Source organism: Lynx canadensis, chromosome D3 (genome assembly GCF_007474595.2).
Source record: "Lynx canadensis isolate LIC74 chromosome D3, mLynCan4.pri.v2, whole genome shotgun sequence".
Classification (NCBI taxonomy): domain Eukaryota; kingdom Metazoa; phylum Chordata; class Mammalia; order Carnivora; family Felidae; genus Lynx; species Lynx canadensis.
In genome coordinates, this window is record NC_044314.2 from 69,301,579 (window position 1) to 69,324,515 (window position 22,937).

At 57.3% G+C, this 22,937-nt stretch overlaps 1 protein-coding gene across 1 annotated transcript in view; it reads right to left on the reverse strand.

The window, feature by feature from the left end:
- MN1 (MN1 proto-oncogene, transcriptional regulator) overlaps positions 1 to 9,772 on the reverse strand; it is a 44,230-nt gene extending 34,458 nt beyond the window's left edge. The window contains exon 1 of the mRNA XM_030292265.1: positions 5,878 to 9,772. Within this exon, the coding sequence (XP_030148125.1) occupies positions 5,878 to 9,685 (3,808 nt within the window). The 5' untranslated portion in view covers positions 9,686 to 9,772. The remainder of the gene's footprint in view (positions 1 to 5,877) is intronic.
- Positions 9,773 to 22,937: the final 13,165 nt, after the last annotated feature.

The window sequence follows — 22,937 nt, forward strand, 5'->3', positions numbered from 1 at the left end:
AGAATCAGAACCTGTCAGCTGACGCCATTGAGACTGAAGGTTTAGCAACTTTGTCCACTTGCCTTGGGAAAGCAGATTAAGGGAAAACTGGAGTGGCTGGATGATTTGATGGAGATACACTTGGCCATGCATATGTATATGTGCGTGTGCTGGGGGGGGGGGCGCGTGGGGGAAGGAAAGGGGGGGGGCTCCTTTACATGTTGAATTGCACGGGGCCTTGCTTTCCTCTCATGGGCCACAGGCAGGCCCAGACCCGACACCCACCTCGCCACGCTCTTTCGAGCCGGCCCCCAGACCACTTCCTTCGGCTTCCGTGTGTCCGAGAAGGTGAGGAAACTTGAAAATTTTCCACCAAATGTCTCTCTTCTCAATCACGCACTCATGTATATACCAACATCTCCGCCACCAGCAATCAAAACCCACACTCAAATCTGTCCACCCAAGTCGGGCCTAAAAATAGACACCGTCCTAAAACAAACACACCGCTCGGCAAGTCACAATCCCGACTTGAGTCAAAATGATGAAGCCGGTGAATATTTGGCTGGAACAAATGGGGACAGAGACGGAAGGACAGAGGTACCCCCACTGGTGACAGGGCCTGCCCTCCCTCCATCCCCGCCAGACAGACCCAGGTCCCCTCCGACACCAGAAGGTTTGGGGGTTTATGCTGCAATTTGCTGGGAGGCCTACTGGCCCCCCGCACACTCCCCGTCCCCGGACATCTGATCCTGTGACATAAAAGCTATAGCTTTTTATTCCCTAAAATTAACCAAACAGAGGTAAATACAGTGTTCCTTACTAGGAGTCTTTATCTCCTGAATGCCTTTGGCAAAGCAGATCACTCCCGGGGCAGAGAACACGACCCTACGTGATTGTCGGCCAAGCGGAGAAAAAGGTGATTTTGCTAAATCTTCCAGCGTGGAGTGGGTTCAGGAGAGCCTGTGAAAAATCCCGAGGACACACTCAAGTTTGTCCTGCCAGAGTAGGAAGAAATTCCCCTCCTCTAATTTCACCTGGTCCTCCCGGACTGTTTATTAAAGATGTATATTTTATATCAGCAGAGAGTATCAAGTAACTTCTTGGCGAGGGCAGGATCTATTTTTCAGGACCTATTAAGATTTTCAGGGCCTATTAAGACTCTGTGTGGAAATTTAAATACCTCTGTCAGGCAAACAAAATCGTATCAGGAATCATAGAATTTCATTGCTAGAAAGAGATATTAGATTAACCAGCCCTCGCTCCCTTCCTAGAAACTTCAATAAAATAGAAGTACAGTTCAACAGTCCCTTACTTCCGGTCTGAAGGGCCTCACAAGAAATCTAAATGAATTTATATTAAAGAAAGCTATCCTTGAGGAAAACCCTTCAGTCTACAAAAACCGTATACATTTATACACTCACAGGTACAGATACACACATGGAAACAGAACAGAGGTCTCTGGTATAGATCGGAAGGCAGTGGCTATTTCAAATCAAAACAGCCAGAAAAACCCAGCGGTGGAAACCACAGCAAGTCCAACACCGATAAGCTTCAAACCCTTAAAAAATCCTTGTCCTTTATTAATATTTAGTAGAAATGCATAATTGCAGATGTGTGTGCTATGTTGGGGTTTTATGTCGGGAGGCGGGCAGAGAAGACAGGTTTATTACAGCCATGAAATATTAAACAAGCACCAAAGAACAGTAGTAGAATGTCCCGGACTAGCCGGGGAGCAAGCTGGCTGGAAAGTCAGCTGCACAAAGGGGGCTCCTATCTGTTTACATTACCCCTGATTAACACCTGCGAAGTTTTGGGTTACATCTTCCGGAGGCGCAAAAGTCACATGAAGGCATGCAACCCGTGCTGGGTGATTTCGCAGGGAAATGGGAAGGCAAGGAGCCTTGCCTTCCCCAAACAAGCCTGAGTGAGCCTAGAAAATTCTCTCCACGCTGTGGGCAGTGGGGGAAACGACTCAGGAAACAGCCCTAGGACCTCCCTCCTCCCCCCCGCCCCAGCCTGCTCCGTGTCTAAGAAAACTCAGTGTCCAGATCCTGCCTGCCTACTATTTCTCAGCCCTGCTTACTGCTGTCCGACCGGCACGCTGAGAGAAGCATGAAATTCCAAAAATTTCTCCCGCATCACTGTAAAAAGATCATACTTCCAAAAAGGGCAGGATTGCATGCACGAGCATACATGAAGCCCTCTCCTATTTCAGTGTGTGTGAAGGAACGTTTCGAGACGACTCCGGATTTCAGGACAGAGAGCAAGCAACGGAGTGGAAGTTTGGCAGGGATACACTTATCACAGAATACGGTTAACTCAAGTTTTGAAAATCGTTTCAGGGCCTGGAGGGGGTGAACGTACTTTTTTCAGACTTAATTCCCTTTATCTGCAATCTCTCGGGGCTTTTTTTTTTCCCCTCCTCCTCTGTTTTGGAATTCCTCCAATAGCCACACACCTATTACAAGGATAGGTAGACGATGTTGCAAACTAGTCTCAAATTCATGTAATCCTCACTGATATAACAGATGTCTGAATAGGTCCCGAACTCAAGCTGGCTTTTTTTCTCTTCCCCCCCCCCCCCCGCCCCTCTGCACAACCTCACCCTTCCCCCACCCCAACTTTGTGCAAACAGAACCTCAAGATGAGATGCAGAGTTTCATTATTATAAAAGTTGTTTGGCGGGTGAAGAAGTCGGGAGAAGCGTCATTTGGAGAAGCTCGCTTACCTGGTAGAAAAAAAAAAAATCCTAATCACACGTGATCCTGGCCTGGACTTTGCCAGAACTACAACTGGCCACTTGGGTTCCCTCCCCTCTGAAGGACATCTAGACCCCATAAGACAATCTGGGCACGTCCCACTGACTCCACGGCTTGTGCAGTTCTGAAGACTTATTCGTCCTCTCCAATCCCAGCACAGATCATTTCGTTAAATACCGACGAGCATTTTGTCATCGGAGCGAAGAATTTCAGAAACGGTGTTAATATTTAATCACATTAGTACTGGCGTGTTTTACGGCGTGACAAAATAAAATATCATTACCAAAACGGGCTTTGCCCGAGAGGGGGTGGCAGGGAAGGTCTTTGCCGGGGGCCGGAACCTCCAGAAGGTATATTCAAAGCTGCCGGACACCCTGCCTCACGGCTGACGGGGCCCACAGGCATGTGTTTAAGGGGAAGCAGAACGTTTTACTTTAAAAATTCTTCTTCGACTCTATTTTGAAGTGGCACACTTCACTCGGATTTCCAGCCAGGGGACTCGGGGGCCTGTTGAAGGCTCTGTGTACCTATTTATACAGCATGTGCAGATGGAGCCACAGGGTGTTATCATAATGAAAAGTTTAATCATCCTTATTTACTACCAGTAAGGGAGCAGGAATCAGATGCAGATACCTTATAAAGCCTTAACTAGCAGCCCCAAGGCTGCAGAAGCTGCGAGTGACCTCAATTCGGGGCTTTATCTAGGAAACTGTCCTTCCCACATCACAGAGTGGAAAACAAAGGAGGTCAAGTGGCTGTCCCTGCCTATGCTGCTAAGGAGGCCAGCCCCGCAGCCCGGTCCCTGAAGGAAGTCCCCCTCCGCGTGCAGGGGAGGGCTGCGGTTAGCTTACAGGGGAAATCAACCCTAAAGTGCCTAGCATCTGTTTCCAAAAAAATATTTTCGCTCCTCTGACTGTGATAATGAAACAAACAAAACAAAACGTATCTTTAGTGACATTTCTTCGTGCACAGCCCGCATTCTTTTTTTTTTTTCTTTTTTTTTTTTTTTTCCTGGAAAGGAAGATTAGTTGGGCTGGGAAGAGAGGGCTCTGTGACACCTTAAAAAAAAAAAAATCTTAAAACCACTCAATTCCTCTTCTCCTAGTCTACTGGAGGCCCTTCAGAAGACTCAAAGGCCACCAGCTACTGGTTTTTCTTCACTAATTCTCAGAATCAGGGGTTTTTAAAAAACTTTTCTCACCCCTATTTTGGCCAATATGTTCTTAATTACTGGGAGAGGGGGGAGGGGAGGCCGGGGAGGGGGAGGGGCAGCCAGGCCCAGCCAGGTAGAAGTGACAGGGGCTGGGATTTGTGCTAACCAGCTATCGATCCATCCATCGGGAGGTAGGATCGAGATGTTGTGTACAAGAAAATAAAAGAGACGGGGGTGGGTGGGGGAGGCGGCCCTGGGCATGCAGGGTGCGGTGTCCAACTCCATTTTAAAAAGGAAGGGGGGAAGAAACAGGGAGCAGAAGCGGAGGGTCCCAAACTAACCAATTTATGGCCTTGCCTAGGAGAAGCCTGGAGAATGCTGATGCTAGCCTCGGCGTCTGCTGTGCATGCTAAACACCCAGCTTCAAATGAGAGAGCGGCGTCCCGGGCTGGGCAGGAGGCGAACAAAGAGAAAAGCCGCGAGGCCGCATTCATGAATTAGAAAAACCTAAGCGGGAAAGCTCCCCGGGACGGCGCGGTGAAAGCCCCGAGTTCCCCGAGCCACCCAACTCTGCACGCGCTTCCCCTCCCCCTGTCCCTCCTAAAACCTGCCGGCCACCTTAAACCCAGGGTCGGGAGGACCAGGCACACCAACACCGAGGAAGAGAACTCTAAGAGAGAGCAAGAATCTGGGGCCGCGGCTTTTAAAGGCAGAGGGTTCTATCGGCAGCGGCTGGCCCGGCCTCCACAGTAATATTGGGCCTGGTGAAACCCAGGAGAGGCAACTGGGGCTTAAAAGAAAAAGTGCGGATGGGGGGAGAGGGAATGAGGATGTTACCTAATTTTAAGAAGCAATTATCTGTGGGGGGGGGGGGGAGCGGGAAGGCCTCATTAAAACAAAATGATTATCTACTGCAGTCCGGTCCTCTTTTGGTTCAAAACAAAACAAAACAAAACAAAACAAAACAAACCTGTTAGTACTTTAACTGCAGTGGAGGTCCATTTACTAACCCCCACCCCACCCACCTTAAAGTCCCCACCCCACCCCCCTCCAACCCCGGGCCTGGTGGGGAGGCTGCGCTCAGATTGCAAACACGAGCTGGGACCAGACATCTGTCACCAAAGCCTGGAGAGATATTGACAAACGCGGGTCCTTTGTGTCTTAAGAATATATACCCACATCCCCCCTACACAAATGATGCCCTGGCTGAGCCAAGCAGACCCCACCCCGGCCCCAGCACCCCCCCCCCAACCAAATGTCAAGGAGATGCCCAGGGAAAGCGGGCCTGCCTCCCACCACCAGACAGGTCTCCAGGTTTCTAATGCAACTCTAATAGTTAAGAAGAGACAAAACAGCTATTCATTAGGAACAAATGTCAAATTAGGCGTTGCCTCTGAGTGATGCTGCTGACGCCAGCTCTGGTAACTTTTTTTTTTTCCCCTAAAGATGCTGGCATACACAGCCTCAAGCTGGAGGCTCTGGGTGACTAGGAAAAGGTGGGAAGGTATTAACACAACTTCCCAGGTATCCTACCAGGAAGGGGGGGGGGCAGGGGAGAGGCACGCAATTCCTACAAAGTAGAAGCGGCCCAAATGAGGAGGGTGAGGAGGGGTCTTGGTGTGAAAGGAAAGGGGCCTGCCTAGTGGTCTGAGCACCACCGAGCAGCTCAGCTAAAAGTTGGTGAAGGGACTTTAAGATAATCCCCAAAGGGCTGCCATCTGAGTCCCCATGTGAGTGTGTACCTAGAATCTACCCAGCAGCGCCTGGAGGTTGGGGGGAGGGGCAAGTGGGGGGTCTGCCCACAGAGCCCTTGCTGTACCCAAAGGAAGGGTATCCAGCCCCGGGCTGGGCACTACGAGGGCCCTGTGCCCTCCTCAGCCCCAAAGGATGGTCCCCTTCGATGGAGCATTCAAGGTGGAGGCTGAGGCCTGCAGTGGGGGGTGGGGACGGGTCTGGGGGAGCCGAGGAGGGAACAAGCGCATATACCTTCTTTGCTGTTGGGGTTCTGGGGTTTGGCCTTCTCCCAAGGTGCCAGCGTCTTGTCGTCGTCCGCGCCGTCCGCCAAGGCCTTGTCAGCGGGCATGTACCAGGTGGCGCTGTGCTCTGCCATCAGGGAGTCCAGGTCGATGGTGCTCATGGCGCTCTTGACCGCCTCGGAGCAGCAGCTGCCCAGCTCGCTGTCGCCATTCTGCGCGCCCGAGGACCCAACGGCGCACTCCCCCTTCTTGCCACCCTTGAGCCCCAGGGGCTGGTCCTCGGAGATGCTGAACTGCTGCCTCTGTAGCTGGATCTGCGCCTGGAGGATCTCCAGGGGGTGGATCTCGTCGGGGGGTGGCGCACCGCTGCTGCTCGTGGGGGTCCGGACCTGCTCCAGGCCCGGCGTGCCGGGATGGCCCGCGCCCCCGCCGTAGCTGTCAGGGGTGGAGGTAGAGGTAGACATGATGCCCAGGCCGAGCGGGGGCGGGGGCGCCTTAGGTCCGTGTTCCCCAGCGCCCACCCCACGGGGAGGGAGTTTGGGCGAGCCTGTCACCAGGGGGCTCCTACTCGCTTTGGCCAGGGCTGGGGGGTTGTCGGAGCTGGACGACACCTCGTCCTCGTTGGCGTAGCTCGTGCTCACCTCGTCCGAGGCAAACTCGCCCACGTGCGGGGAACTCCCGTCCGACTTGGCCCCGCCGTCCAGGGAAGCCATGAGGTCCGACTGGTCCCCCAGGAGCAACTCGGCCCCCTTCCCCCACGACGGCGACGTGAGCGCTTTCTCGTGAGGCGTAGGAGCCCCGCGAGCCTCGCTCGTGGAGCTTCCCCCGACGGCTGAGCCTGGCGCCTGCTGCTGCCCTGGGCTCACCCCAGGCGCGCCCCCGCTGTCTGGCGCGGCCGAGTACTTGTCGAAGAAGGTCCCGGGGCTCACGTGACCACTGTCCCTTTTTCTTCGACCCCGTCCCCGGCCGCCGCCCCCGGGGACCGGCTTGCCGTCGTTCCCGGATGTTGATTCCAGAGTGTAGTTTGGGGAGAGGCTCGTGCCGTCCCCCTGGGCGGGCGGGTTGGGCGGCCCCGAGGCTTTGGAGCCACTGTTACTAGTCCCCGACGGGCCTCCAGGCCCTGGGGCCCCAGGGGTGGTCCCCCCCGGGAAGTAATCCGAGCCCGGGTTGCCGGCCACAGCCGCGCCGTCGGTCTCGTTCTGGCTCAGTTTCCTCTTGCCCTCGGGCGGGTTCTTCTTGTTGAAGGTCACGTTGAGGTTGGGGGCCCCGAGGCTGGCGATCATGTTCTGGCAGGCGGTGGAGAGTGCGGCCAGGCAGCTCTGGCCGAACAGGTTGTCCTTGGAGCTGGGCTTGTTGAAGGAGCCCAGCGACAGCGCGCCCAGCTTACTGGCCGAGGTGCGCTGGCTGGGCTGGAAATCGGGCTGCGGCGGGTAGGCGCCCCCTCCGCTGCCGCCGCCCGTGCCTCCCCCGCCCCCGCCCGCGCTCGGGGGCGAGTTCACGCCAGGGCCGCTGTGTGGCGTGGCCTGCCGGTTCGCCGCGCTGAACGGGAAGCCAGGCTGGCCCCCGAGCGCCGGTGCTGTGAAATCCGGCGGCGGGGGCCTGCGCTCGGAGGGAGCGCTGGGCAGTCCCACCCCAGCCCCGGGCGACTGCAGTTGGCCCAGGCCGGCCAGGCTGCCCCCGAACTGCAGGCCGGGGGAGGGCAGCGCGGGCACGTGGCCCTCTCCGGGCATCCTCAGCGGCTCCTGCAGAGGGCCACGGAACAGCACTCCGGAGCCGCCGGGGGGAGGGGGCGGCGCCAGGCCGGGGTCGTGCGGGCCGCAGTCAGCCGGCAGGCCAGAGCCGCCCAGCCTGCGGGGCAGCAGGTCACCCGGCGGCGGGTGCGGACCTGGGAACCACGCGCTCTCCTGCGCCAAGTGAGGCGCCTGCTGCTCGAAAGTGCCCAGGCGCCCCGCGCCCGCGCTTTCGCGCTCAAAGTTCGGCTGGGCCAAGCCGCCCACCGGGCCACTGTGTACCAGGCCGCCCTGGCCCACGTCCCCGGGGTGGCCTAGCTGAGCCAGGTTCGGCTGGCGCAGCCGCTGCTGCTGATTCCGCGACGCCATCTGCTTAATCATGAGGGCCGCGTTTTGGCGCTGCTGCTGTTGCTGCTGCTGCTGCTGTTGCTGCTGCTGTTGCTGCTGCTGCAGGGACTGGTGGTCCGGGGCCGGATGCTGCAGGGGTGGCCCTGAGGGAAAGCTGTCGGGCACGGGCGGCGTGAACTCGCCGGGGAGGCCCGAATAGGCGGAGGGCGAGAGGTGGTTGTCCAAAGCGCCGTTGGGCATGCTGCCGTTCCACGAAGCACAGCGGTCCACTCCCGCGCTGCCCGGGAAGTCAAAGCGCGGCCTCTTGGCCACGTTCATGTAGGGGGGCGCGTCGAAATGCTGCAGCCGCTGGTTGGGCGCCTGCTGGGGAGGGGGGTGCTGCATGTTGAACACAGGCTCCGAATAAGGGTGCATGCTCCGGTTCTCCAGCCGGTGGATGGGATACTCGAACTGTGCGTGCTGACTGGGCAGCATGGGGCCCCCGTCCTGCAGGCCGCCGCTGGGCGTGCCCGCCTCGCCCTGCTGGGGCCGCGGGAGCGCCGGCGGGCACGAATTTTGTCGGACCAGAAGCCCGGGTGGCGGCGGCTGCTGCGGCGGCGGCGGCGGCGGCTGCTGCGGCTGCTGCGGGGGCTGCTGCTGAGGGGGTGGCGGGGCCTGCTGGGGAGGCTGCATTAACGGGTGCCTGGAGCCTACTCCCGGCTCCAAACCCACCGGCATCTTGCGGGCCCCGCCGAATCTCTCGAAGAACACGCCGTGCTGCTGCTGCTGCTGCTGCTGCTGCTGTTGCTGCTGCTGCTGCTGCTGCTGCTGCTGTTGCTGCTGCTGCTGCTGCTGCTGCTGCTGTTGCTGCTGCTGCTGCTGCTGCTGCTGGGCGTGCATTTTGGACAAGCCCACCATGCCTGCAGCTCTGGGCATGGCCGAGGCACCGGGGAAGGAGCCCCCGGGAACCTGGCGACCCGCCGCATAATGAGGCAGCTGCCCTTCGGAATCGGAGGGCGAAAACATGTCGAAATGTCCCGAGGGCGCCTCGCCAGGGTAATTGTATTCCAGCGAGTCGACGGCTCCTTGGTTCGCCACCCTTCGGGGCTCCAGACTGTGGGAATCGGAGCCGCTGGAGGCGGGCAGGCCGTGAAAGGAGGCGGCTCGGTTAGGGCTCTGGTCCAGCGGCAAGCATGGGGCAGGCACCGCATGGCCCGAGGCGCCCGAACTGTGGAAGTCCGGGAGGTTCCCGGGTCTCTGCGGGCCGAAGCTCTCGGGCCCCTGGCTCTCCGCCATGTGGTCATAACCCTCAGCGAAGGGCGGCTGGCTGCCCAGGCCGGCGGCGGCGCCCCCGTAGCCAAGTAGGCGACCCCCGTGCAGGCATGAGGCCCCTGGGTCCGGACCGCCGAAGTTGCCCCCAAAGTGGGGGTGATGTTGATGGGGGTGGTGGCCTCCCGGGTGGCCGTGGTGCGGCTGCTGGGCTCCAAAGAATCCGTGCACCGGCTGTGCCTGCAGCCCCCCCGCGTGCAACTCCGAGTGACCACGCGCGTGGAAGCCGTAAGGCTCCATGTTCATGCTCAAGATCGGGGGCTCGCCCAGCGCGCTCATGGCAGGGTCCACGGGGCCAGGGGGTCCCCCCGCGTGGAAAGCCGGGGCCTTGAAGTGGGCATTCATGCTTAGTCCGGCCTCGTTAAAGTTCCTTTCGCCCTGGCCAGCGTTCCTGCTGTTGATCTGGGGCTCGAATTGGTCCAGCCCAAACATACTTGGCGGGGGGCGGGGGGATCAATAGGGCATGACAGCCTGCTCTCCGCGGCGCGCCTCCGGCCAGCTAAACGTTCCGGCCCAGGGTTGGGCGCTCCGGGACGCTCAGCACCGCGGGGGCGCAGTGCGCACGGCCGCCTCGCTTGCGTGTGGAGGCTGGGGGCTATCAGCTCCTCTCCCGAAGCTCTGGCTCTGCCGGACCCGGGCCTCTCACATCTTGCAGTGCCGCGAGGCCTCCAGGAGCCGTGCTGGGGGGCCCATGCCCCGGCAGTTGGCACAGACGCGGGTGGGTTTGCGCGGAGGGGACGGAGCTGCGGGCGAGTGGAGACAAAAAGTTAAGTGGGGGGGAAGGAGGCGGGAAGGAGGAAGGGAGAGCGGAGCGATCACCTTCTTAAGTCCGATCGGGGTCGGGTGGGAAGCCCCAGGACGTCTCCCGAAGCCTCCTGGAGTCCGTGGCGGAGCTGCTAAGGGGCCGAGCAAGGAGACCCTTCAAAGCCGTGGCTGGCACCCGGGCATGGACAGAGCAGTCCCTCCCCGCCCCCCCGCCCCCCGGAGTCCCCGCGCTCCGCAGCCCAAGCCTCCGCCGAGCACGATCCGCTCGCACAGTCTCCGTCGGCCCCGAGCAAGCTGCTACTGTTTCTTCAGCGGGTCGGAGGGCCGGACGCTCGGCTCGGCATCACGGGTGCGGGCCCTGAGCCGAGGGCGAAGCGGGGCTGGGGAGGCGGCGGGCGCCCGGGGTCCGAGCCGAGGTTTGAGGGAAGGCGCGGTTCCCCCTGCTCCGCGGCGGGTGCTCTGCACCCCGGCGCGCCGCTTCGCGGCCACGTCCGCCGCCTGCCGCTTCTGTCCTCTTCTATTCGGTCTCTGAGTTCGAAGGGGTCTCCGCGCCCGGTTCCAGGCGCGGGCGGGCAGCGAGACGAGAGGTTGGGTCGCTCCGAGTCTCGGGTTCCGTGCCTCCGCTCCGAGGTGCTTCGCGAGTCCCCCTCGGACCCGAGGAGGGGGGCGTACGCGGGTTGGGGGGCCACGCTGGGCGAGCGGGCTGAGGCGTTCCGGCTACGCTCTACGGGCCCGGAATGGGGGGGCGGGGGCAATCCTGGGGGGGTCCGTGCACCCCTCTCCTGGCTGGCGGGGGGGCTCTGCGTGGGGCGTTCCGAGGGTCTCGGCTCCCCTCTCGGTGTCTGCCTCTCGCCCAGCGCCGGGAGAAGCAGCAACAAGTTTTGCATTTCAGCAATCAATTTCAGCCATTACATTTGCACCAATCAGCGCAGCCCGAGCTCCGGTCCCGGGGCGGGGCTCGCTCTTAAGGTGGTCCTGGTAGCTGGCTGCTGAGGCCCCCGCCATGAACCCGCACTTCGCCAGCTCCGGAGTACCCCGCTCGGGTTTTGCCTCGGGGTCCTGCGCCAGTGCGCTGGGGGGCGCGCCCTGGCCTCCTGGCGCATCGGGGCGGAGAGGGCGCCGGCGGAGAATGGCGGGAGCTTGGCTTTGTTCGCCCCCCTGCCCACTCACACAGTTCCCAACTCCCCACCCCTAACTGAAGCGAGACCTGCGGGTTGGGCAGGGGGCGGGGAGGTGGGCGGTAAGCGGTGCGGGGCGCTTAGACAATGGGGTCGCCAAGCAAAGCTCTCGGACTGAGCACGGAAAGTCGCTAAGAGTCAGCTGCGCTTCAGCCCCGGGGCGAACCCTCGGTTCTCCACCGCTGTCTGCCTACTAGTGGCACCCAAGTTAGCCGGCCCTCGGATTTTCCTGGAGGTGAAAGCAGACGGGGGATCCCGAAGTTAGGGTTCTCCTCGAAAGACCCGGGCGCTTGCTCACTCCTCCTCACTAGGGCGCGCACAATTGTTCCCTGCCCGGGGTTCCCCGTTCTTGGTCGCCGGCTTCCGCCCAGGGGAGCCTTAACCGCTTGGCCACTTGTGGGGGGAGTGTGGAGCGGGGGGGGGGGGGGGGGGGCACCCCGGATGAACGCAGAGCCAGAAAGAAGACCCGCGCGCAGAAGGTGCACCGACCCGCTGGAGCATCCTACCCCGGACACCCGGGCCAAGGCCCAGGCCCTCTGCGGGCGCGAGGTTGGCCTCCTTAAGAGATCAATTAAACTGAAGAGGCCAAAGAACGGAATTGGGTTGTGATACTAAAATCAATAAGAGTAATTTAATATCTGCCCTGCTCTTTATGAAATATTTATCCCAATAATCTTAGTTAAAATGTTTAGATCTTCCTGATCCCCACTGAGGCTGAAATCTATCTTGCAATTAGAAGTTGGGAGTTAGAGGGGATGGAGGGTAGGGAAGGTGTTTATTCTGTGTGCCTGCGTGTGTGTGTGTGTGTGTGTGTGTGTGTGTTTTCCTCCCTAAAGTGCGAGTCAGGGAGGAAGGGGGAGAAGGCCTGTAATTTCCCTTGCCATAAAATAGCGCCAGGCGATTTCGCTAGCAGACCAGCATTCTTAGGAGAAGGGGAGGAAAAAAAAAAAAAGAACTTTCTTTGAAGTGCCCCTGATATCGCTATTAAATCTAAATAAAATTAAGCATGGTGTATAAAAATGCCTTTCCCCCCACAAAAGAAAGTGTTTATCACCCAAGTCTGTCTAGCGTTTGCTAAATTGCGCATGAAATCTGAAATGAAATAAACGTTATAATAAAACCAACCCCTGAGCCCTTTTTATTTAAAAACCTCAGATTAAGCACTCCACCGTCGCGGGCGGGAGTTAAAAAGTTACCACGTTGTGTGCACACGGCTTCATTGCTCCCTGGAGTCACTGCTGGGAAGGCAGACTCTGGGTGTTCCAGAGCCAAAATGCCAGGGACACGGCTCAACTTCGGGTGAGGGGAGGACAGCGACCGGGGTCTCTTGAGGGACTCCAGGAGAAAATAACACCCCTCCCAAAAAGAATAAACATGAAAACAAGCAATAAAAACTTGCAACTTTGAAACTCAGAGAGCGGAAGCCAGCTCAGATCTAGGGCCCTTCCTGGGACCTTCCTGTTGTGGATGTCTACCCAGATTTTTTTTTCTTTTTGAAATTAAAAATGAAAATGACCCCCACCAAAAATGGGGTCCATAAATAAGCATCGAGAAGAAGTATTTGTACAGGGCGGTGGAGTTTTAAAAGGATTTTTCTGCAGGATCAGGTTGTTGGTCTGTGATTAAATATTGATTTTGTGTAATTAGTTTTCATGTGAACTATCCTCTTGCTGATAGCTTAGAGGTTTCAGAACTAGAAAGAAATGGAATCGGACATGGAAATTATTACTTAGCAAAGTGACAGGGATGTGGGAGCCGGAAAAGACTGAGGCTTGGCTGATTTAGGCACAAAGAAATAGAGGTACTGGGTGGGCCTCCAGGGACCCCACCCACCCACCCACCCAGGGCCCCAGGCCAGAGCAGGGGAGACCCTGAGCTTCCTGGTCAGGAAGGGGACAGCTAGAGGGGATGGTGGCCAAGGGGAAGACCCAGTTTGGGCAAAGGCCCGTGCAAAGCTCCTGACACCTGGTCACATACCTCATCCAGAGCCATCGGTGCCGGGTGCTGTGCGTCTCAGGAGGCCCTCTGTGAGGAGCATTATGTCTCCGTGCGTGTCTGGAGGAAATAGTGGCAGTCGGACCTGTCTGGAGACCTGGGTGGGCCAGGGCAGTGGGAAGAATGGCCCACAGACCTGCAGTCCGGGGAGCCCCCCGTTGGGGTGTGTCCTAGGCCAAGGCATGACTTCACACGGGGGTGGGGGTCCCCTGAACACCTGGGCAGGTTTCCTGTGGAATAACTGTGTGCTCCAGGGAGGGGGTGTGGGACTATTTTTCTGGGGCTGTTTCCAAGAGTTCAGTCTACAAGGTGTGTAAGCGTCTGAAAGGAGGGTGTGTTGGGGCCTGGCTGGGTTTCTCTCCAGGATGTGTCTGGGTCACCTTTCCGTAATGTGCGGGAGGGCGACGTGCGGCTGCGTCCATGTCTTCGCCTGGGCGAGCGCGGCAGGGCACCTGCGTGTATCTGGGTACAGGCCTTCTCGGGTCTCCGGGTGTCTCCGTGAGTGTCCCCAGGAGAGATGCTGTCTGTCCCCCAACCCTATGCCTCTGCGTGTGTGTAACGCCTGCGTTTGTACCCGGGGCTCTGTCTCTGCTCGAGCATGTGTGTTTTCTCTGTGAGTGTGAAAGTGGACATCGGTGCCCGTGGACGTGGTGTGTGTGCCTCCAAGGGGTGGGCGCCCCTGCGTGTGCCTGTGTGCGCGCTCGGCCTGCAAGGGCCTGCAGTTTCTTTGGAACAGACACATTGCCCCCTAGCGCTCAGACGACTCAAAGTCCCCACGGCGCAGAGCCGGGAGCAGCAGGGTCCACCCCCAGACCCTCCTCCTTCCTACTCCCCTTCCTCCAGCCCTGCTCTCCGAGGGGGCTGCATGGGCCCACATCCAGACAGGGGGGCCCCCTGGATGGAGAAAGGGGACAGCTGAACTGGGGGCCCCAGAGCTGAAGAGAGCCGCTCCCAGCTCGTGACAAGCAGGGGGCTGCCTGGAATGGCCCCCAGTCAGCTACTGGAACCCTCCCTACTGGGGCTGAGAACCTGGCATATTCAAAAGAGCCCAGGAGCCCCAGTCTACGAGGGGGCCCCCACCAGCCAACACCCCATTCAACAAAAACGCAAAACAACCGATACTCAACACCCTTCACCCGGTACACACCCTGCTCTCACGCCCGCCCATCAGGTCCCCAACACCAACACAAGCACACAAACGCCCCTGTACACGCCCACACGTGTGCCTTCACACGCATATCCATAGTAGACGTGTGTGTACACAATCACACGCGTGCACTCACATACACACCCATAGTGGACATGTCTGTACACACTCACACGTGTGCATTTACACACAGATCCATAGTAGACGTGTGTGTACACACTCACACGCGTGCATTCACATACATACCCATAGTGGCCATGTCTGTACACAATCACACGTGCATTCACACACCTCCATAGTGGACGTGTCTGCACACACTCACACGCGTGCATTCACACACACCTCCGTAGTGGACGTGTCTGCACACACTCACACGTGTGCATTCACACACACCTCCGTAGTGGACGTGTCTGTACACACTCACACGCGTGCATTCACACACACCTCCGTAGTGGACGTGTCTGTACACACTCACACGCGTGCATTCACACACACCTCCGTAGTGGACGTGTCTGCACACACTCACACGCGTGCATTCACACACACTTCCATAGTGGACATGTCTGTATACAATTACACGCGTGCATTCACACACACCCATAGTGGACGTGTCTATACACACTCACACGTGTGCATTCACACACACCCATAGTGGACGTGTCTATACACACTCACACGTGTGCATTCACACACACCCATAGTGGACGTGTCTGTACACACTCACACGTGTGCATTCACACACACCTCCGTAGTGGACGTGTCTGTACACACTCACACGCGTGCATTCACACACACCTCCGTAGTGGACGTGTCTGTACACACTCACACGTGTGCATTCACACACACCCATAGAGGACGTGTCTATACACACTCACACGTGTGCATTCACACACACCTCCATAGTGGACGTGTCTGTACACACTCACACGCGTGCATTCACACACACCTCCGTAGTGGACGTGTCTGTACACACTCACACGCGTGCATTCACACACACCCATAGTGGACGTGTCTGTACACACTCACACGTGTGCATTCACACACACCTCCATAGTGGACGTGTCTGCACACACTCACACGCGTGCATTCACACACACTTCCATAGTGGACATGTCTGTATACAATTACACGCGTGCATTCACACACACCCATAGTGGACGTGTCTATACACACTCACACGTGTGCATTCACACACACCCATAGTGGACGTGTCTATACACACTCACACGTGTGCATTCACACACACCCATAGTGGACGTGTCTGTACACACTCACACGCGTGCATTCACACACACTTCCATAGTGGACATGTCTGTATACAATTACACGCGTGCATTCACACACACCCATAGTGGACGTGTCTATACACACTCACACGTGTGCATTCACACACACCCATAGTGGACGTGTCTATACACACTCACATGTGTGCATTCACACACACCCATAGTGGACGTGTCTGTACACACTCACACGTGTGCATTCACACACACCTCCGTAGTGGACGTGTCTGTACACACTCACACGCGTGCATTCACACACACCTCCGTAGTGGACGTGTCTCTACACACTCACACGTGTGCATTCACACACACCCATAGTGGACGTGTCTGTACACACTCACACGTGTGCATTCACACACACCTCCATAGTGGACGTGTCTGTACACACTCACACGCGTGCATTCACACACACCTCCGTAGTGGACGTGTCTGCACACACTCACACGCGTGCATTCACACACACTTCCATAGTGGACATGTCTGTATACAATTACACGCGTGCATTCACACACACCCATAGTGGACGTGTCTATACACACTCACACGTGTGCATTCACACACACCCATAGTGGACGTGTCTATACACACTCACACGTGTGCATTCACACACACCCATAGTGGACGTGTCTGTACACACTCACACGTGTGCATTCACACACACCTCCGTAGTGGACGTGTCTGTACACACTCACACGTGTGCATTCACACACACCTCCATAGTGGACGTGTCTGTACACACTCACACGTGTGCATTCACACACACCTCTGTAGTGGACGTGTCTGTACACCATAATGGCTACTGGGGACGGAAGGCTCAGTGCTAATTGCTTTACGTCCAGGGTACCACTTCCTCCTCAGAAGGGGCCCGCGAGACGGGGGCTCTGAACCCATTTTACAGATGAGGACATGGAGCCTCACACCAGCCGGGTGAGTCTCCCAAAGTCAACCAGTGGCAAAGCTGGGATTCTGCGCTAGTCCACCTGCCCCTGAGTCCCGGCGCTTAACCGCTGCCTCAACGTTCAGGTACAGCACTTAGCACGTGTCAGGAACACGGGTAAGCGCCAAGAAATGTTGGCTACCTTTATCACAACTCCACTACTATCGCTATTCGTAGTATTGTGGCCGTGACGAGTGTTAGCAGTCTCTGTGGGTCCCTCTCTCCCACACAAACATGAGAAAACAGCGCCCACGCCCACATACGTCCTCAGCCTTTTCTGCCCTAACCGCCTTGCCCTTTAGAGCCTGGGAGCGCGCAGGACTCCCAGCAGGCCCGAGTCTCTCTTGCAGCTAGTCTCCCAGGAGCCCCGGACGGGAACCTACTTCCCTGGAGGCCAAGGGTAGAGCGTCCACGGGATGACTCCCTCTCCTGAGTCAGCGGTGGAAAGGGCCGGAGTTTTGGCATTCCATACCCAGATTCACATCTTGTCTTCCCCACTTTTGAGCTGGGCAGCCTTGGACCACATACTTCCCTCTTCCTGGCCTCGGTTTCCCCTGGTGAAAAGGGGAATGAATGACGGCCAGTGCGGGCGGATCGTAAGGTTTGGAGGCAACGTTTAAAAAGTGGCCCAGAGCCTGACAGATACCCTCTCTTATTACCATTATTGTCGTTATTATTTCTTCTGTATTTGGATCCGGGGAGGCGGAAGGTGAAACAGTGATCCCAGAGAAATCGAATTGATCTGACAAATCAGTCTTGCCTCACCAGCCAGTCTTTGAGGGAAAGGATGACTCTGTTAGGTGGTCGCCTCAACGTCCCTGACTTCACACACTGTGCTGGTGTAACTGGGGGCAGGCCCAGCACCTGTCCAGGGAGGACCCAGGGCTGAGGCCTCCAGGAGGGCCCAGGTATGGCCAGGGCAGAGTACAGTAGCTTGCTAAAGGTTGGAAGGGATGAGACCCTCAAGGAGCCACAGGCTGCCGGTTGCTAAGCAACCATATCTCCTCCCTCTCTCTATGCACGATGCCCGATATTTGGAGGGGGGGGGTCTCTCCTCCATCTGTCCATTGAATAAATGTATATCGAGTGCCTACTATGTGCCAGGGCTCAGGAAAAAGTGGAAGTTGCAGCCCCAGCTCTCAAGTCAGACCAAAGAAACCGCCTCGTAGTATAAGCAAAAGGGACTACATTACACGCTAGAAGGGGCAAAATAACTGTGGTGGGAGGGAGGGACGACAGAGAGGGATTCCCAGAGGTGGGTTTGGAAGGTAGAATAAAACTTCAACGACCAGCACAGAGTCAAGGGACTTTCGAAGCAGAGACATCTGATTACGGTACGTGGGGGAGGTTTGGGCAGCACTTTGTTCAGGGCTGGCTGAGGGAGAGGCTTGTCTAGAGGTCAAGAGATCAGGAGGGTCTGGGCTGAGAGGACCACAAAGGCATCTGGGAAAGTTTGCACATCATTCTGGGGAATGATGAAAGGGTGTTAAGCAAAGCCAAGTGACACAGTCAGAGGTGAGTTTTAAAAGATCTTTGGAAGGTGTCTGGGTGGCTCAGTTGGTTATCGGCTCAGGTCACAATCTCATAGTTCATGACTTCAAGCCCCACATCAGGCTCTGCACTGACAGTGTGGAACCCGCTTGGGTTTCTCTCTCTCCCTCTCTCTCTGCCCCTTCCCCACGCTCTCTCTCTCGCTCTTTCAAAACAAACTGTTTATTTATTTATTTTGAGACAGAGAGAGCATCCCAAGCAGGCTCCACACTGTCAGTGCAGAGCCTGATGCGGGGCTCGAACTCATGGATCCGTGAGATCGTGACCTGAGCCAAAATCAAGAGTCGGATGCTTAACCGACTGAGCCAGCCAGGTGCCCCAATAAATAAACTTAAAAAAAATTGTTTTTATTTTTTTTATTTTTTTATTTTTTCAACGTTTATTTATTTTTGGGACAGAGAGAGACAGAGCATGAATGGGGGAGGGGCAGAGAGAGAGGGAGACACAGAATCGGAAACAGGCTCCAGGCTCCGAGCCATCAACCCAGAGCCCGACGCGGGGCTCGAACTCACGGACCGCGAGATCGTGACCTGGCTGAAGTCGGACGCTTAACCGACTGCGCCACCCAGGCGCCCCAAAAATTGTTTTTAAATAAAAGATCCTTGGAGACCCTGAGGGTCTCCCCTTTCTTGGCTTTCCAAGGTGGACCCAAAAACCACCCTCACTGCTTTCCCTGGAAAACAGAGCCTGGGATGGGGAGAGCGACGTGCTTGTCCCCAGGCAGCCAGCACAGAGCCAGGCAGTACAAGCCGGCTTCCCCATGTCGGGGTTGTTCGCACGGACAGGGGCCCCCTCACTTCAGTGACTACAGACGCTGTCACCTGTTGATTAGGACTTCCCACCTGGCCCTCAGCTGGAGGAGGCCTAGGGACATTTACAAGGTGTCCTAGGTTCAAAGCCCAGTTCCCCCACCCCTGACCGCACGACCATAGGCAAGATCTGGACTGGAGCTCCAATTTCCCAATCTGGAATCATACCTGTCTCCAAGGGTATCAGGGAGGCTGAAAGCACCCAGGTCACACAATGGAATATATATTATATATAATTATTATATTACATTATAGTGCCTCATATATTATATTATGTAGCTTTATATTATTTATATTATATTATATTATATTATATTATATTATATTATATAGCTAACCTGTGAGGTGAGTTCTATGATTTTTCCTATTTTATAAAGGAGGAAACTGAGGCACAGAGAGGTGAAGGGATTTGCCCCAGGTCACCCAGCAAGTAAGAGGCACAGCAGGACTCACACCAGACCTGGCTTGACCCCCCCCCCATCGGCCTCTACACCTGTCCGCACTCTATGCAGCCTCGGCCCCCGCCCCCGCGTCTGAGCCCCCCAGAGGCAGGAGGGGGAATTGGCCCAGCCAGAGAAACTCCTCCTTCCCCTGCCCTTGGGGACCCCCAGCCTGGGTTGAGGGCCCCCTCCTTCTCTTCTCCTTCCTGCCCAGCCCCTGCTCCCAGAGGCCTGTAGGGCCCGATCACGGCACGTCAGTATGACAGAGCCAGTGACCTTCCCCTTGAACCAGACCTGGAGAACTGGCCGCTTTGCTGCTCACAGGGCTGGGCAGGGCCACCTATACGGGAAAAGAGCTCTTGCCGCCAGAAAGCGTTGCAGCTTCCCAGGGACCCAGGCACCCGGGGGCCGAGTCTGTGACCTGCTTCCAGCACTGGGCCGTCCTTGAAGCCCAGCCATCCCCGGCACATGCTCCCCTCTCATGAGTCTAGCTCAGAGCCAGTACCCGCAGGCCTAGCTGTGACCTGGCAGACCAGAAGCGGGCCCACTGCTTGAAGGTATGAACACTGATAAGAGATGCCTCTCTTCTGAGCACAGAAACCCGCCTAGGCTTCATTTTATCTTGAAAGAGATCCTAGGAGCCGGGTCCCTCCACCATCCCTGCAAACTCGCTGGAGCCCACACGGCAGGGCCTGGTCTCAAACCGTGGTCCATAGGATCCCCAAGCTATCCGGCCAATCTCTCCATCTCCGAGGTTTTCTCTTCCCCCAGATAGCATCCAGCTCTGAGCTTCTATTTTCCATTCTCTAAGCGGAGTGTGCTGAACCCAGGCCCCAGTCCCAAAATAACTCAAACCAGCTCCATGGGCTGGAACCGAAGTCCCGGCAACGCCATTGCCTGGTCCAGCCTCCCTCTGAAAAAGTTCTCTCTCCCGCAGCAAAACAACAGAGACCACGCACGAGGCGTCACGCACCACACGGTGAGTCAGAAAATGCAAAAGGTCAGCAGCGTTCATAATTATGCAACAAACCTGTTTAGCATGATCCCCCCCCCAGCCCCCACCGCCTTCATTCCCTCCCTGCAGCAGTCAGCAGGGCGAGCTCATTACCACTGAGAATCTAGCTGGCAAACCAGCTTCGTAAACGGAGTCAAACAAGCATATACATACGATGGGAAAACTTTGGACCAGCCCGTCGTTAGCCAAAGCCTTTCACGTTACTTTGTCTGTTCCCTCACCCCCGCTGGGGAAGACTGCAACATGGTGGGGTCTCCATTGGGGTTGGGAGTTGGGGCACTGGGGAAACCACTCCAAGGCAGGGAGAAGGTCACCCAGACTTGGTCCTGCAGCGCCTGGGGCCGAGGACTCCTTCCAGGGACGATTCCTGCAAGGACCTGGAGTCTGCAGCCTTGTCCCGTGGGTCAGTGGCAGTGACAGCTGCTGGGGTTTGCCAGCTGGATCCCCTTAGCTTTCCACTGCGAAGGGAAGGGGCGGGCTGGTGTGGCTCAGAGCATCCCACAGATGTGAGATCTGTGACATTGGACAGGTCATTCGCCCCCTGTGCCTCAGTTTCCTCATCTGTAAAAGCAGATCCCAGCATCCCTACAGCAAATGGCGTTTATGTGAAAAAGATGAAATGATGTCTCGAACCTCCCCTAGGAGGTAAGTGGGAGCCAGTGCAGAAAACCGGAGAGGGGGGGGCCCTGGCAACTCACAACAGGAGGAACACGGTCTCCAGTTCTGAGTGCTCACTTGTGCCGGCCTCCGCACTGAGTCCCCTCCGTAGGTTATTTCTAATTCCTAAGGCAAGAGGACACAGGGTTGTGTACGTGCCCATTTTATAGAGGGACCTTAGAGGAAGGTGCGGCACTTTGGGAAGGAGCCTGGGGAGAATTGCTTTGAAATAGGCACCTTCGCCTGTTCAGGCAAAAGACCCAGGCAGGAAATAAACAGAACTCCCTGGGGAAGGCTCAGACTCCCCCAGCCCACCCGACCCCTCAGGCTGTGGAGTGGACCAGGGGCTGGTGGGTTTTGAATGCCCTTCCCGCTCTAGTGAGGCAATAGAGCCCAGAGAGAGTCAGTAATGTGCTTATTGGAGTCAGATCCTTGGAAAAGTTCACAAATTATCGCTGTCTGGCCCGTGACAGTTCGAAGAGCTCTCCCTCTGAGAGGGAGGCCCGGACAGTCTAGAGGTGCGCGGGATCAGCCTCGAGCACGGCCGCTCACAGTCGCTTTACCTCTCTGAGCCTCGGTCTCCCCATCCGTCAAATGGGGAGAATAGCAGTTGGTTGGGTTGTCAGGGGGGGCGAACCCTGCACGGAGTACTTAGCACGTAGTTAACACTCAATAAACGGCAGTGCTACCGCGTGGAGCGAGGCCCCTGCAGGGCGGGCCCGGCTCCCACAGGGCGGCCCTGAGAAGGATTGATGAGGTGCCTGTGTCACACTTTTGCTCCCTCTCAGACCCTGGCTGTGCGGTTCGAGGCTCCGAGCTTGCATCCAGACCGGAGACCAGCACACCGCCGGCTCCGAGGAGGGGCAGCAGGCCGGGCGTCCCCACCCCGGGTCCTCTGGGCCAGGCCCCAGCTGCACAGGGCCCACCCTCCCCTGGCTCCCCCCCAGCTGGGGCCCAGCCACCTCTGACATTTGCCACCAGGCCACCTGGTGAGCTCCGGGCAGGCTCCCGGGCGCCAGCTGCCCCCACCTCTGGCTCGGATGAGCTCATCTGGGTTTGGTAACTTCCAAGGCCGCCAGGAATGTTTGCTCAAATGTTCCAGGCCCGGGGAGCAGAAAGAGCAGAACGGGGCCCCCGGCCCCGCTTGTGCATGCGGAAAGCAAGCTGCTATAACTCAGACAGGCTGGCTTCACCGGGCCAAGGAGATGAACGCCGCGTTTTGGAATCTATATCACCCAAAAGGAGAACGCCTCTTAAATCACAGGGATTCGGGCGAGAGCAAGGACCTCATGACACCCCGGGTATGGGGCCACGAGGGAGGGACTGTCTCCAGGCACTGGACCTCCTCCTCCTGCCACCAATGTCCTGCCTACGCCTCCTTTGGAGGGATGTCAGGTGGAGGAAGCGAGGCCTGGAGGGGCTCACCCAGCCGTGACCATGCACACGCGCACACGCACTCACACGCACGCACTCTCTCACATCCACATCCCCAGGCCCTGTCGACGCGTCTCCTGGCTCCTTCCCTTCCCCGGTTCTGGCCCCCCCCCCCCCCCCACCCACCCCCCCTGCCCAACACCCCGACCGCAGTCAGGATCGAAATCTGATCAGATCAGATCACACACACCCCTCCCCTGCCCCGCCCCCACCCTCCCCACACCCTTAACATGCACAGTGGATCCCAGTGTTGGGCAATGACGATCAAGTTCCTCGCCACGGTCTGCCAGCCACACCTTGTTTTTGTGTTTCGCAGAATTTGCAGGTGCAATGCCCACAGCTGGGGGGCTCTTTCCCACCCCTGCCCCCTTTCCCCCAGGTGAGGCATAGTCTCCCTCAGCTCAGCTACTGCATCCTTAGGGAAGTCTTCCCCAAAAGCTGACTTCAAAATGTTCTCTTCATCCCAGGCCTGG